We start from the raw sequence: 15,832 nt of genomic DNA, 5'->3' as shown, positions 1-15,832 counted from the left end.
CTACGTGGTGGAAGTACCACGGGACGAGTACCTGAAGCAGTGTGCCGCCCAGGCCCACGCCGCGGCCAATGCCGGCGGTTACCCGAACCCAAGCTATCAGGCTCAGTACGCGGCCCACCATCAGCAGTTCCAGAACGTGCAGAACACCACGATATTGGCCCGGCTGAACAGGTACTTTGAAATCGTTCTCGGAAGTCGTACCGTGGTTTTCAATCAACCGAACAAATCTCTCCGAGCGCAAATTGAATTTTGCTCTTCAACTTAATTTCCGTTTCCGTTTACTTACTACAAGTGTCTGCGCCATTGCGCCGGCAAACATAAACTCTCATGTTTTACATAGTGCAAGTCTGAAGCAGCCGTTGTTCCCATCCTTTCCACAGTGGATGGATGGGATGTACATTTCCTTCGTCTCCTTTTCTCGTCGAGTACTTAAGAAAGTTTCAATGTTTGACTGCAAAACTTAATCCGGTTTTCTCTGTCTCGTTTCTTTCCTTCCAGCACCGAATCAGGATGGGATAATCCGTTCCGGCCCGGTGGAGATCTGTCGCGTGAAGCAGACGAGATTGTCAATCTCATAAAAGGTGAGTTGAAGGGGCAACTGTGCTGATGTTAATCTTTAATCGTATTTTTTCGAATCGATGATTGAATTGAATTAAAAATCCAAAATCCGAAATGCTAAATTTCAAACCCAAAACCTTAAAAAACAAAACAAAATCGTTAAAAAATGAAATGTGGAATAACTCAATTCTGACAATTTTAAGTCAAAAATGGAAATTTAAAACGTATATATCGAGTCCCTAGCAGTTGTGAGTAAATAGCGGAAGGTTGAACAGAAAATCAAATTTCGAAGAACAACAGACAATACTCAAAATACTAAAACAGGAAAGAGAGAACAGAGAACAAACATCTAACTTGATTGTTGAAAACACACAAATCATTTCTTAGAACATAGGTATCCAAAAATCGATTTAATCTAAAGGCATTTGGAATTAATTTATTCGAAAACATGATCAAAAATTGAATATATAATAATAGTTTGGATTGAGAAATTGAAAATCAGTAGAGAAAACCGTAAAATCGTGAGTGTGAAATAAGAGCATGATATTAAAATTTAAAGTAGAAAGTTGCAAAAAGGAAGTAAATTATAAAAAATGTTTTTAAAAAAAATTGTTCATGTTACGTGAAAATAAGAGAAAAAGGTTTCACAAACTAAAAAAAAAACTAAACACACAGAAACAAGCAAGAATAATGAAACAATGCCAAAAGAGCAAACAGTTAAATGCTTATACAAAAATGAGAAATTTAATTAGAAAAGACAGAAATCACACCTGTACAAACAAAACAGTGATTTCATCAGATTCTACAAGCTGTTGATCCAAAAAATAGAAAATGGCCCGTATACCCATAGAGTTTTGCTGGATACACCAGGCCACGCCGGTGTGCAAGGCAACGTCTCAGCAGATCGACTAGCCGGTGAGGCCAGAAGCATAGAACCAATTGCTAAACCAATCCCGGCAGATGATGCTACGAAATCAACCGCGTAATTCGGCCACCATGGAACAATCAGTGGTTCGCAATGCAAGACGCCAAACTACGACGAGTCAAATACGAAACCAAAAAAATGGATGGACTGTAGCAATCCCGGAGACCAACGTGTCCTAACTCGACTAAGAATTGGACACACTAGACTCACCCATACCTTCTTAGGCGACATCCATAAATTCCGTAACGCAAAAACCCACCCCCATATGTAACGAAACACAACGCCAACATCTACCCCCCCATGAAAATTACGTAACGCTGTAAAGGGATTTGAGTATTTTTAAAAATAATTACACATTTTTGCCTTTCTCCTAGAAACGTATAGCAATCATTTGCAAAACCGAAAGTATAAAAGTGCTCCAAAGGGCTCGACGAGCTGAGCATTTTCTGTATGTATGTGTGTGTGTGTATGTGTGTGTGTATGTGCAGATTTTTATTCTCACTCACTTTAATTGCAAATGAAATGTCTTGTTGTCCCATAAGACCCTATTGAATTTCGTTGTAATCGGATTCTTAGTTCAGAGGTTATGTATCAAAATGTGAAAATCATAAAACATCATTATCTCACAAACCTTACAACCGATATGAACAAAATTGATTTAAAATGAACGGGCTTTTTGAACTTTTGAATTTTATAAAGATTGGACTTGGGGTTCAAAAGTTATGAAAAGAAACGTGTTCTGAAGACTGTTCAATCTCACTCATGTTTCTCAGAGATGGCTGAACCGATTTTCTTAAAATCAGTGTCAAATGGAAGGTCTAGTTGCCACATAAGACCCTATTGATTTGTTTTGCAATCGGACTATTACTTTTCCTGTTATGTTCAAAAATGTGAAATCCAGCTATGAAAAGGAACATATTCCGAAGACTACTTGGACTTACTCACTTTTCTCAGAGATGGCTGACCCGATTTCCACAAAATCAGTGTCAAATAAAAAGCCTAGCTGCCTCATAAGACCCTATTGAATTTTACTGTAATCGGACTGTAACTTCGTCTGTAATGTACCGAAATGTGAAAATCACGAAACTTCATTATCTCAGAAACTAGAAAATCGATTTGATCAATATTATTATCAGACGAGCGGGCCAGTTAGGGGTTAACTGATGAATTATGATTGAAAACGTGATTGCAAATTTTGGCTGCCCAATACGTTCCCATTTTATTTGATTATAATCGAACTTAAGCAACAGTTATGTATTATATTGTTAATAAAACAACGAAAGTCTATTATCTCAAAGATTACCTGGCTTATTTGAACATAACTAGTGTCATACGAACGAGTCATCTCTCAAACTTACAAATAACAAACTTCATAACAATTTGATATGTGGCTCAAAAGTTATGGAAAGAAAAGAAATTCAAAGACTATTTAAAAATATACCTGCTTTGATCGATATATGTGGCCTCAACATAATTTGAATATGGTATCGTACTATTTAAACGTTTCAAATTCATTGATTCCTTGCGATGTGTTAAAAATCTGCAAATGCACGACGAATCGGCCATAAGATATGATCAGAGTCAAATAACAAATCGTTTGAAATGATTGGTTTTATCGAAGTGACAACATTCTCGACTTTTGGCTTCTGTACATCGCACTAATTCTGAATATATTCATATTGGGTGGTATTCGGTCATTTTCAGCAGATTTTCTAGCATCAATCTGACACCGGAAATACTCATATTGGGAGGTATTTAGTTATTTTGGTTGTTTTACAGAAAATAAAAGTGGTCGTCTTTAAATTCAAAATGGTGTCCAAGGTCAAAGTTTGGTTTATATGCATCATCTCGAATACTGAAATATCCATATTGAGCATTATTCGGTCATTTTCTACTGTTTCCTAGAAGTTGCAATTTAGCAATTTAAAATGGTGCCTCAGGTCAATTGTTAGCTACATGCATCATTCTGGTTCCAGAGATACTTATATTGTTTATTTTAGTGTGTTTTCCCAAGCCGGTAGTCGCCATTTTGGATTTCAAAATGCTATTTAGGATAATTTTTGGCATCTGAGCGTCATTTCCATCCATTTAGTTGGTTAGCTCTCGAGATGTGCAGAAACTTGTGTTTCATTTGTATGGAACCCCTCTCTTCTAGAAAAGGGAGGGGTGTCGAACCATTATGGACATATTTGAAACCCCTTAAAACATGCACATGCCAAATTCGGTATCAATTGCTTGGTTTGTTCTTGAGTTGTGCAGAAATTTATGTTTCATTTGTATGGGACCCCTCCCTTCCAGAAGAAGGAGGGGTTTCAAACTATCATAGGAACCTTTATCGGCACCGAAAACCCCTACATACAAATTTTCACGTCGATCGGTTCGGTAGTTTTCAAGCCTATATGGATCAAACAGACAGACAGACCGGACTGCATTTTTATATGTATAGATTACAACATCAATATTTTAAAACCTTAAGAGTGAATATACATTTATTGGATTGAAGCGTTCATCTAAATTTATTGAAACAAATAAAAGTTTGAATGAGAAAGGCTGGGTCTGACCGCTAGGTGGATTAATTTAGGTTTTTTAAATGTAATCCTGGTGTTAAGTTATTCGTTAAGTTATTAGTACATTCTAAATTAACTTTGAAATCCCTCTAAATGCCATACAAAATAAAAATGAATAAAAAGACTTGGAGTATAAGCTCAGAAATTCTAGTAGACAGATAAAAAATCGAACATTTAGAAGTCAAACTCAGAGCTCTACATTTTCGAAACAAAACAATGAAACTGATATACTCGCGCTGTCATTTCGATTCGGACAGTTTCATTTTCACTTGATTCCTTTCGGCTACTGTCAACGAATCACTTCTTTCTCTCTTTCCCTCTTCCTTCTTTCGGATCATTTCAAATGAAACTAATGACTATTTCAATCGACGGAGAGAGTGACGGAGAGAGAGAGACTCTTTCCTTTCCTTCATTGTCTCAATTGGAATTAGCACCGCATCGCGTCGTTTGATGGTAGTTTTCAAATACCGCAAGCCGTAGTTAGAACGGCAATGGCATCCAATAAATATGTTACGCAAGTTCCGATCAATATTTCCTCCCTCTTTCCTATATATATATATATATATATATATATATATATATATATATATATATATATATATATATATATATATATATATATATATATATATATATATATATATATATATATATATATATATATATATATATATATATATATATATATATATATATATATATATATATATATATATATATATATATATATATATATATATATATATATATATATATATATATATATATATATATATATATATATATATATATATATATATATATATATATATATATATATATATATATATATATATATGCGTGAAGTACTGTATGGGAGCCTTCTGTTTCCGTCAGCGCTCATTATCATTTTCAATTGAGAATCATCATGTGAGAGTGATGGTGATAATCTTCGCTTTCAATTGAAAATTGTATTAATTTCAAGCCAAGCATGAGCATGAGCATGATTGACCGCCCGCGGTTGCTACTCCGTTATTGCCAGAACAGCTGTAATTACACAGAGAACCAACAGATGATGCTTGGGACTAACATTCATCTTCAATGTGTAAAAACTGGTGACCTTAATCTTTATATTAGGCAATACCAGCGCCGGCCGCATCCGAATGCAGGTCAAAGAAGGAGTGTGTATGGGAATATGTTGACGTGATACTCGCTTTATTGGAAGCCGAGAACACCTCTGCACTTCCACGAGAAATCAGTGGGATGTTGGAGAAAAGGTTAAGGTTTGCAGCAGGTTTCGTTTTGGTAAACGATGCGCTGAGTTCGAGTACCGGGTTCATAATAATAAATATCGCACGTACGAGTTCATTATACCTTCTACGGAAGTCATAACGCGATCAATATGTTAGATGAAGTAACACCGCAAAAATAAAGCGCACGCGAGGATACCGGACCTATGACTCAATCAAGACCGACTCAAATATTTGAACATCTGTTTATGTAGTTATTATGCAACTACCGAAACGTATCTCCCATTGATTGATCTCAGCTGACTACACAATGTTACGAAAGCTACAAGAGTTGAGTCCACGTTAACGCCTCGCGACTCCTATCACTTCTTCGTGAAGTGACCCTATTTATATCGAAAATTATAACACGGTTATAACCAATCTGTAGAAAATACGACCTCATGAAAGGTATCGACGCGAAGTCTCTAGATATTCGGTCACCCGAACATCTGGCTTTGAGCCTAACAGGTCGACTAACGACGTTTCTTTTATACTGTTCGTCTGTTCTATAAAAGCGATTTTTTGATTTGAGACCGATTTAAAGCAGTAATAAACTAAAGAGTGTTGTAGGGTCACGCACAGGTAAGTGTGGTACATCCTAGTGAAACGCTAAATGGTATACTACACTAAGTGGACGATTCGAACTAAGATATCATAAAACTCTCCCGGGCCGGAGACGCGTTTTACCAAAGCATTATGCACGATCGCTCAATCCCCGACTACCGACGGAGACGCTCGGGAGCACGATATTTCACGCCGATTCTCTATTAGCTGTCGATGCGAGTGTTGCCTATCAAATAGAAAAATTGGCAAAGTTCCATGCATCCAAAGCCCCAATAATTTGAAAAATGCAGATACGCAGATTGACCAAAATATATATCTTAAGTTTGTTGACAAAATGCCGAACTAGTCATTATTGGGACATAGTATACAAAAACCTCTGCTCAAAAACTAGACAAATCGAAAAAATTGAATTATAAGATTTCAACTTCGACTAGCAACAATGCACCATACTCTGAATTCCACAAACCACACGAGTACTCTCTGGGTGACGAGTTCAAGTAATGTTACGCGTTATGTTGACTCATTATTAGGCTGAACAATAGGGACCTTTTTGTCAAACGACATGCGTAAAAGCATAAGTAATGTCGAACTCGTCTCCGCGGCACGTTCACACCCGGACTACAGTTTTGTCCTGTACTTTTTTTTCACTTTCCGGACTATACTTTTTCTGTATCCGACTACACACTTTATCCTGGACTACACCCGAAAGAAACAGGGTGCAGTCTCAAAACACTAATAACAAAAACAAATGCTCTCAAATGCCGGACGAAAAATATGAGAACTGAGTGTAGCGTCGCTTGCGTGTTCGTTTTCGTGCTGTAAAGTGTAGTCCAGAACGGTGTAGCACAGCTGCGGAAACGAGCTTGACACACCATTACAGTATTCCTGAACCCTTTACAAAATGCCAGAACAATTATTATTCATTTCACCGTTTTGGATCTGCGCCTATAAAAATTTAGCATATTTAACAAAACTTAGCTATGGCGTAAAAATAATTATTCAAAAGCTAGTGAAGTCATAAATAGAAAAGGAAAGACAATGGACATTAAAACATGGTCATCAGATATATTTCAGTTCAAAAATTCAAGACATTTTTAACATTGGGAAATATCGCAAAATAGATAAACAGCAATCGTGTGGTACACCTTTTCAAGCGGTGCATGAATGAATGACAGAACAGTACGAAAATGCTACGCTGTGGTAGCACACATGAAAGATGAATTCGCCATTAAATGACGCACAAATTCATCGCTAAAAAACTCATACTATACTGCACACGCTACAACACGAAATATAGAAAAAAAACAATTTGATTCTTGTCGGTGAAAACTACTACCTTCGAGTCATTTATAAATAAACAAACATGTCTGTAAATGTATGCACTTATCTTAGCCATTGAATCAGCTTTCAGCAAACCAAACATGCCTCCGCTCGCACGCAAACAAGTATAGGACTTGTTTCTTTGGTTACAACTGTCGCTCTCTCAGTTTCTGCCTCTCAGCAGATCGTGCCGTCGGCGGAGAGTAAGCTTGCACACTACCGTATCAAAGGAAAGTCACCAACACAACACTGCGCTTTAAAAGCAGCCATTTGCTAGGCGACAAATTGTGAAAAAAACGGCAATAAAACTTTAAATTTCCAGATCGTTTTACTTCCAAATCACTTTTAAAACACTGTTATAACACTCGAAACACTTTTACCCACAATTACCACACGAAATTCACAATTTATCGTGCTATATACCACAATAAAACGCGATTACCACGGACACAATAAATAAAGCGTCTACACACGTCGCCAGCGATGCCAGCTCCTCTCAGCAAGAGGTAAGCAAAAGGATGAATGCAAAAAAAAAAGAAAAAGCAAAAATCAGAATCATGAAGCAAAGAATGAGACACATCACTAAAAACTGTAATAAGAATGCAGAAACAGGAAACATAGGACAGAGAGCAAAACTGAACCTGAAACTATCGGAAATTCTCATGACATTATCGAAAATTTAAATCGGAAAATCGGGCATCCTCGTCGGCAGCACACATGTAATAAGTGTGGAGGCTACGTCGAAATCGACGGCCTCTATCGGGATTCTTGACGTGTTCTATCCGCTAACGGCTACCTTTTCCTCATTGATACGCAGGTAAATAAATTCGCCGACTACTTCAAATGATTTCCTCTCTATCACTACCGCAGCCACCATGTACACATTCGACAGAGTTTGTGACATGCCCTATCCTGTAGCTTCCCTCTTGAAAGGTTCGAAGGCCTCTTCGACTGCTCTACGGTTAATATTAATGATATCGATATTCTCTGATGAATGATCGACCCACCTTGTGTTTCAAGAACCATCTTTACCAGGCCTTTGTCCGACATCCTTACGACTTGCCCAGCCAACCGCAATCTGCCAATCTTGGTAGTGTGAACGATAGATGGCTTCCCAAGCAGTTTCTGTAGTTCGTGGTTCATTCGCCTTCTCCACGTTCCGCTCTCTATCTGCAATCCACCGAAGACGGTACGCAACACCTTCCGCTAGAAGACCGCAAGGGCGCGTTGGTCCTTCACAGGCATCAAGCTGTAGAGGGCTACCGGTCCGAAATCTACTCGATCGGAGCGTCTTCCAGAGACCAAAGTATGCGCGATTGTCTGCCATAATGCGTCGATGAGTTTCTCTGCTGGTATCGTTGTCGACAGTTACCAGTGAGCCCAGGTACACGAGCTCGTCGACTACCTCGATTACATCATCACCAAATTAGACTCGGGGTGGGAAGTTGCACTGTCTTTTCGAGAACCCCTTTTTTCTTGTACTTTCTTGTAGTCCAATTCATTTGGCTTCGGCCTGTAGTTCGATGTACGTATCCGCCATCTTCACAAAGGTCCGAGCCTCAATGTCGATATTGTCGGCTTCTTCTTCTAAAAGACTGCGTTTTGACTGTTCTGTTCCCGTCGGTATTGTTCTCGCCCGTGCTGCATTCTTTTCCTCGACTAACTGTTTGCATTCGCCTTCAAACCAGTCATTTCTATGATTCGGAACCCTTGTTCCTAGTAACGCAACAGTAGTGCTACCTATGGCGGATCGGGTGCTGCCTCAGCCATCTTCAAGAGTACCTGCGCCAAGCTGCTCTTCCCGCGGTAACGCTCGATATTTGGTCGTGACGTTCGTCTTCAGCTGCGATAGTCGATAGTCTTGAGCACATGTACATAGCTACTAGGTAGTCTGAATTTATATTCGTTGATGATGTCGGAGAAGACCCTACCGTTGATTAACCCTCTAGTGCCCAAGTTAATTTTCAGATGGACTTCAAAAAAATCACTATGAATTTTTATAAACATTTATTGAAGCTTTTCAGAGATTCAACTGAAGACCGTCTAAAGGCGGCACTGGGCACTAGAGGGTTAATACGTGGTCGATTTGATTTTCTGTCTGTTGTCGGGTGATCTCCAGGTGGATTCGTGGATATAGTTGCGGGAAAAGAAGGTATTTCGCCATGGGACGGGAGGCCGCAAAGTTTACGCACTGATTGCCGTTATCATTAGACACAACGTGCAGGCTATCTGGTCCGACTACCGGTCTGTGCATTGCCTCCCGTCCTACCTTAGCATTCATAGCCCCGATGACGACCATGCTTGTCTTTTCTCTAGAGTGCAGGAGAACATCTTGCACTGCGAAAACAACTGCTCTCACACTAAAGAGCAAATCAACGCACATGCTAGAAGAGAGCGACAGACGATTTTTATCCGCTGAGCCTCCTGACAGCACCGCGGTGAAATCTGGAATCTCTCTCTTGCGAGACAATGAACTATGGTGTACTTTCTCACACGTATGGACATCGTGCACAATAATTACACAGCAGAGCTATCTGCGGTGCATTTTACAGTTTGTTTCTTGAGCATGGCAGAAGAGGAAAACAGATTGGGAGAAAAAAAATAGACTGCGTTGCTCGTGCCGGTCGAGTTTACCCTGGTTGAATTCGTTTTCGTGGTGTAGCAACACGAGGACTACACTTTTTCCCGGTAGGTTTTTTTTCACTTTCCGGACTACAGTGGACACTGTGGTGTACTTTTACGTTTTCTCTGTAGAGTGATTCACCTATCTTGTTTCTATCAGATGTGGGGTGAGCTGGAAGTGTGTTTGTCTCTCTGTAAGTTGGTTGAGACACTTTGGAGTGAAGAAAGAAGCAGTGTGGTGAAAGCATTTGCTACACGCAGGCACATACTGAAAGGGAAGAGCACGGTGAATTTTTTCTCCGCTCTTTCCACATACTGAGGAGAATGACAAGCATGATGACGACTTTAACTTCCCGTCGCGGACCTGTTTCAGCTGCGCGTAGAACGCTTCCTTCTCATCGTCGGGTCTTCCTTCATGTGGACAGTGCACGAGATGCTGTAGTTAAAGAACTGACCCTTTATTCTCAACTTGCACATCTTTGCGTTGATCGGCTGCCACCCCATCACGCATTGGCGCATCCTGCCCAGTACTACAAAGCCGGTTCCCAGCTCGCTGGCGGTACCCGCTACCATACAGAACAGAAGTCCAGAGTCCAACAAAGTTCCTGCAGCGTTACGACTTCGAAGTTTCGTGGATTCAGCTCATCGTGGATTCAGCTCATCGTAGATGTCGCATCCTGGAGAGCGATTTGCAGTTCCATGTACCGAGTTTCCAATCGTAGTACTTATTTCGTCGCCTAGGTCTGTGCCGATTGTTCCGATCCGTATAATCTTTTACGTTGTTTGTAACATGTTGTTTTCCGGGGCGGCTCGTTGGGCCTCCCTCAATCCTCTGTCTCGCCGGGGGACCATCGTGTCAGCTCTGTTTAGAGTCCCACGCTGACACCAGGAGGTTGATCAGCCGCTCCTAACATGAAGATCAGGCGCTGTTTTGAGTTTTTTTCAACCGGCAGTGGAGGTGTGAGATAGGAACGTGTGAGGACCGAAGCTATGTTTGACGCTCCTTCCAGGTTGGCAACTCACCATTTGAAACCCAGTTCAACCGCCTGATAAAATATTATTTCCAACGCCTGACCACCTCCGATTTATCGGTAATCGGGTTCCTCTCCCTATCGGACACGTTTCGGTACCTGATTTCGTTAATCTTCTTGCAAAAGCTTCTCGCATCGTGCCTATAGTAGCAACCCTCCGCCTCCACAAGAACACGCTCCCAATACTGACGTTTCTTCCGGAGAGTCAGTCTCTTCTCAGTGGTTTTAATTGCTTGGTATCTCCCTCCGCTGAAGTGTTACAGCCGTAGTGAACATGGCGCGGTTCTTCTCATCCGTTGTTTGACCGTCAACCGTCGCTGTAGTACCCAACACTTCTCGCACTGTGGTACTCTTCGTACATTAGATCAATTATCTCTGGTCGCAGTGGTGAATCCGCACAGGGAAAAAATATCTGGACTGCCTTACCAGGGTTGCGATACCTAGACTCGCGACATGGACGCCGTCTTGAATCTGGTTGACGAGACACCACATTCCATGATTCAGCGGCCCGCTACGGGTCACATGCTGTTGCACACCGCTTCTTACATGGGAACACAGTCGCATACGACCCCCCTTCTCAGTCAGGTTGACATAGGAAATGCTAAACAGAGGGGCGTAGCCGCAAGGTTACAGAACTCGCTTTGGCTAACGGATTGTCGTGGGTTGGAATCTAAATACAATTAGGGCCGTTCGATGCCGCAAAACACAAGCATGGGTTAATTCTAAGGCTCCCCATTCACCCTTCCTTCTCACTAAACTGTATAACACTGTGACTAACTCTTGTCAAGTAAATCCCTTTTATTATAAAATCGTCCAGAAGAACACCTAGTCCAGGAAGTTGGTCAACACAGTTTTGGCTCTAGAACCCAAACTGGAGTAAAAATTGAACCGAGACCTAAAAGAGTTTTCTCGCAAACATATTGTTAAAGCGACTAGCCCGGCAAGCAATAACTGACGCACTTTGACGCACACTAGGGGCTCCAAAATGCACAGAAATGGCTACAATCTCACTAGGGCAACTATTTTGAGCTTTGGGATCGCATATTTTTTCTCTTTTGTCGACTGGATCGATACTTGACAGAATTGGAAGGGTAAAATATCATATCACTGAGTCTCAGTGTGGCATACAGCATACATCCGGGGAAAATCACATAGAATCAATTTTTCTAGTCGCAATAATAAGCCCATACAGGAAAAAAGTGACAACTGTCCAGCCATTGACCAAACAAAGGTAAACAAAAAACAAAAAAGAATCAAAATTTTGGGAAGGCTAAAAGTTTTAAAAAGTGGAGCAAAAAAAGAAAAACGAAAAAAACGTATGTCAGAATACCAACGATATAAAAAAAAATGGTAGCAAAAAATATGGAATATGTCAATCATTGGGGCAATTATATCAAAAATTTCCAAAGTGAAAACAGGAATCTTAAATGTTATGAATGTTTAACGGATCAAATATTTTCAAATTTAATAATAAAATTACAAGATAAGTGAAAAAAGCAGAAGGTTACATCCAAGATACGACCGCAAAACTGACGTAGAACTACGCACACTACTAACATATGCATTGTTGAGAGTGAGTCATAAAGTCTACTATTGTGTACTCAAATCAAGAGACTCTTCGTTTAAAACACGCTGGAATTTTGAACGCGAAAAATACAACATTTCGAAGTAGTAATGCACTACTTGGAGTAAAAAACAATTTGCACGATTTGTGCCGTGCTCGAGTACGAAATATTTGTCTGTGATCCAGGGATGTTACGGATGTGATTTTTCAGACATCGGCAGATGCGGATGCGGATATGTGACTACGGATGCAGATGAAGATGCGGATGTCAATATTCATGCGGACGTTCCGCTTGCGCGGATGCGGATGCGGCTATTCGTAGCATCCCTTGTGTTTTATTTTGCTTATTTCACATGACCATGTTCCTCCCCAGTGCAAAAGTTATTTAAGCCACCAGTAAATACACATAGGAAAATTTTCTACAAAATCTTATGAAGCGATTTTTTTTTCAATATCCGCATGATACGATGCGGATGCGAATGCGGATGTTAATTTTCGTGCGGATGTTCCGCATTTGCGGATGCGGATATCCGTAACATCAGTTCAGACCTTTCTAAGAAAAATATTGATCTTTATTCACCTGTTAATTTGCCTTTAGAAGGGCAGTTTACTGTTTAAAATTGGATATGATGTTAGTCGCACCTTTGTGCTGTTTACAATGGGGGAATAAGGCAATCTGAAAATACACACTGAAAAAACCGCGCTGCTACCGAGACATGTGACCAATTTAGAAAGCCAGCTCATACTGCCACGACCCGCTACGCTACTGCCAATAAAACGTCCCACTGTGGTCCAGAAATGAGAAAAGTTGGTCAAAAGTTATTTTCTCACGAACGTTACGTTTCAGAACAAGCCTATCTTCGAAAAAGTTCTAGAGTGAAAATGAAACTTCTTTGGATTATAACAGATCCGCGATAAGTTTCCCCACAAACGAGTTGAGAAAATATTTTCACGAAAAATCGAGTTTTTTGACCACCGTCTTTGACAAAGTTGTCCAAAATATCATAATAAAAATCTTTGCTGACGACACTAGGAACCTATTTTCAAATCGTACTGAGATATCTGGTTATGTTCAATTATGTTTAAAAAAAAAAAAAGAGTTTTGCCGTTTCTTCATTCTTAATTTTACACCACTATACTTTCGATATTCTCACTGAACTTTCAAAACAGCAGCAAAGCTCCGTTTCTACTTCATAGATTTCACAAGTTTCTGCAAATTCTGCAAGGAATTTTAAATGCCGTATGTGTAGTACATTTGAACAATTCTATTGATGGTGATATTGCCGTGGAATGTAATAGAAAAAGGTAGAAAATCGAGGATTACTGGTCAAAAGTGACTATTCTCGCAAGAAAAATTGAAAGAAACCTCATTATTATGAAATAAAGTTCGCTGTAACTTATAAAAAATGAAGATCTTAAGTTGTTTTAAGAGTTCAGGGATAATATCAACAGTATGGTATGTGGTATAAAATAAAAATGGTAACGACAAAAACCTTTTTATTTAAACATAATTGAACGTAATCATATAGCTCAGTAACTTTGAGTAATAGGTTTCTAGTGTCTTCAGCAAAGTTTGTTGTTATGTTATTTTGAAAATTTTTTTTCCTCAGACGGTGGTTACCACAAAAGATTAAAATAATGGTCGCAGTGGTCTAAATCTTACAAAAACAAGGCGGTGGTCAAAAATTAACTCACTTTTAGGAGGATTCATCACGAATCTGTTGAGTTTCAAAGCACGGTATTTTTTCACTCTAAAAAATTTCCGAAGACACCATTGCCTTGAAATGTAACGTTCGCGAGAAAACGACTTTCGGCCAGCTTTTTTTCATTTGTGCGTCCGTCCGTCCCACCATCTACCAAAAGAATGTAATTAGTTTAATCAGAGGCACTCCTTTAAGGCCAAATAGCGCTTCGAAATAGGCTCCGCCTTTTTATCAAGTTTTACATTCTCTCATCTTCACAAGATGAAAAATTCAATAATTCGCATTTCCTTTTGTAACCAGCGGCAAAAGACCTTTGGTACTTTTACGCACGGAATATCATAACCCGTATCGTATTGCGGCTTGAAATGACAAGCAAATTCTTTTGCTCCCTTTTGCCCATTGTATCATATAACAACAGTGGTTTATAAATCGAGTTCAAATCATTGCTGTAGATTCGACATAACCGTCTTTGTTAAATGTACATTTTAAATGAAGTGTAAAAGTTTAAAAAAGGATTAAAAAAGTAAATATCACTCACTTAACAGAATGAGAAAGCATTTACTTCAAAGTTTAAATCAAATTAGCACTTGAGATCTTTCGAAAAAATGATTAATTTTCAATTTCTCGTTTCATTACCTTTTCACATTTAGAAAATTAAACGGCCGCGGCAGATTTTGATTTTCAGGATCGAGCACTGAATGCCTGCTTGTCTCGTTGCCAAAACAAATCGAAGCTCGAATTCAAAACATTTGCTGCTACCACGTTGCTGGTGAAATATGTGACCAACTGGCAAGATATTTGTTTAAGCCGAAAGCAATTTCGAAAAGTCAGCTAATACTAGCGCAATCCGCTACGCTACAGCTAACTAGGTATACTATTCTGTCGACCTTTTTAGGGAAAGCTAGCAAGCGACCAATCAATAGACGTAATTTTCGTTTCTACAAAGTTTAGTTCGCATAATCAAGAAGCAATTTTCTACGTTTGGGCGGATTCGTGTATAATTTTCTCAACTGATTGTTGTAAGAATGAAGGAAATCGGATGAAACAAACCGACTTATAGGCATTATAAAAGAGACAAATTTCTTTCCCTGTCTGTAAATAAATTTCTTATTTACTCCCCTATGCGAAAGGATAAAGAAAAACGGAGCTCTACGTAAAAAAAAGATTGAGCAGAAAATCAAAGTGTCTAAATATTTGAAAAGATCAAAAAAGAAAATTACTCCAGGTGGAACTCGGAATGACGAAAAACTGCAAAGAAATTATCTCAAAATTAATCAAAACGCTTCTGAGGTAAAAAAAAAACAGAAAATTAACACGATGATAATAAAATATGAAATTTCTATCGTTTTAGAAGTTGTTGCAAATTCTGAAACAAAAATAGATGAAAATACAAAAGAAAATTGAAAAATCTAAGAAACGCAAAAAAAAATTTTGTTCTAAGTGTCAATATAGTTTCTATATCAAAATAATAATATCAATGGCTACTATAATCGAACTTTCTCCTTTCCTCCACAGGTGGCAAACCAATCACACCAACCGGTGACCAGAGTCTGCTGAACGGTAGCGCACCAAAGGACAACAGCAGCGACTACCCGACGGAAAACGGTGGCAGTACGGTAGTGGACGGCGTTGCAACCAAGCTCGAAGTAAGAGTCCTTCTAACACTTAACTTTTACGCTTTATACCAATCTAATTTCTGCTTTTATTTAA

General features: G+C 39.2%; 1 protein-coding gene across 1 annotated transcript in view; it reads left to right on the top strand.

The window, feature by feature from the left end:
- LOC129718848 (uncharacterized) overlaps nt 1-15,832 on the top strand; it is a 230,310-nt gene that overhangs the window by 211,869 nt on the left and 2,609 nt on the right. Inside the window, exons 6-7 of the mRNA XM_055669996.1 lie at nt 499-581; nt 15,638-15,768. Coding sequence (XP_055525971.1) covers nt 499-581; nt 15,638-15,768 — 214 coding nt within the window. The remainder of the gene's footprint in view (nt 1-498; nt 582-15,637; nt 15,769-15,832) is intronic.

This window comes from Wyeomyia smithii, chromosome 1 (genome assembly GCF_029784165.1).
Source record: "Wyeomyia smithii strain HCP4-BCI-WySm-NY-G18 chromosome 1, ASM2978416v1, whole genome shotgun sequence".
Classification (NCBI taxonomy): domain Eukaryota; kingdom Metazoa; phylum Arthropoda; class Insecta; order Diptera; family Culicidae; genus Wyeomyia; species Wyeomyia smithii.
This window is presented reverse-complemented; position numbering and strand designations above follow the sequence as displayed.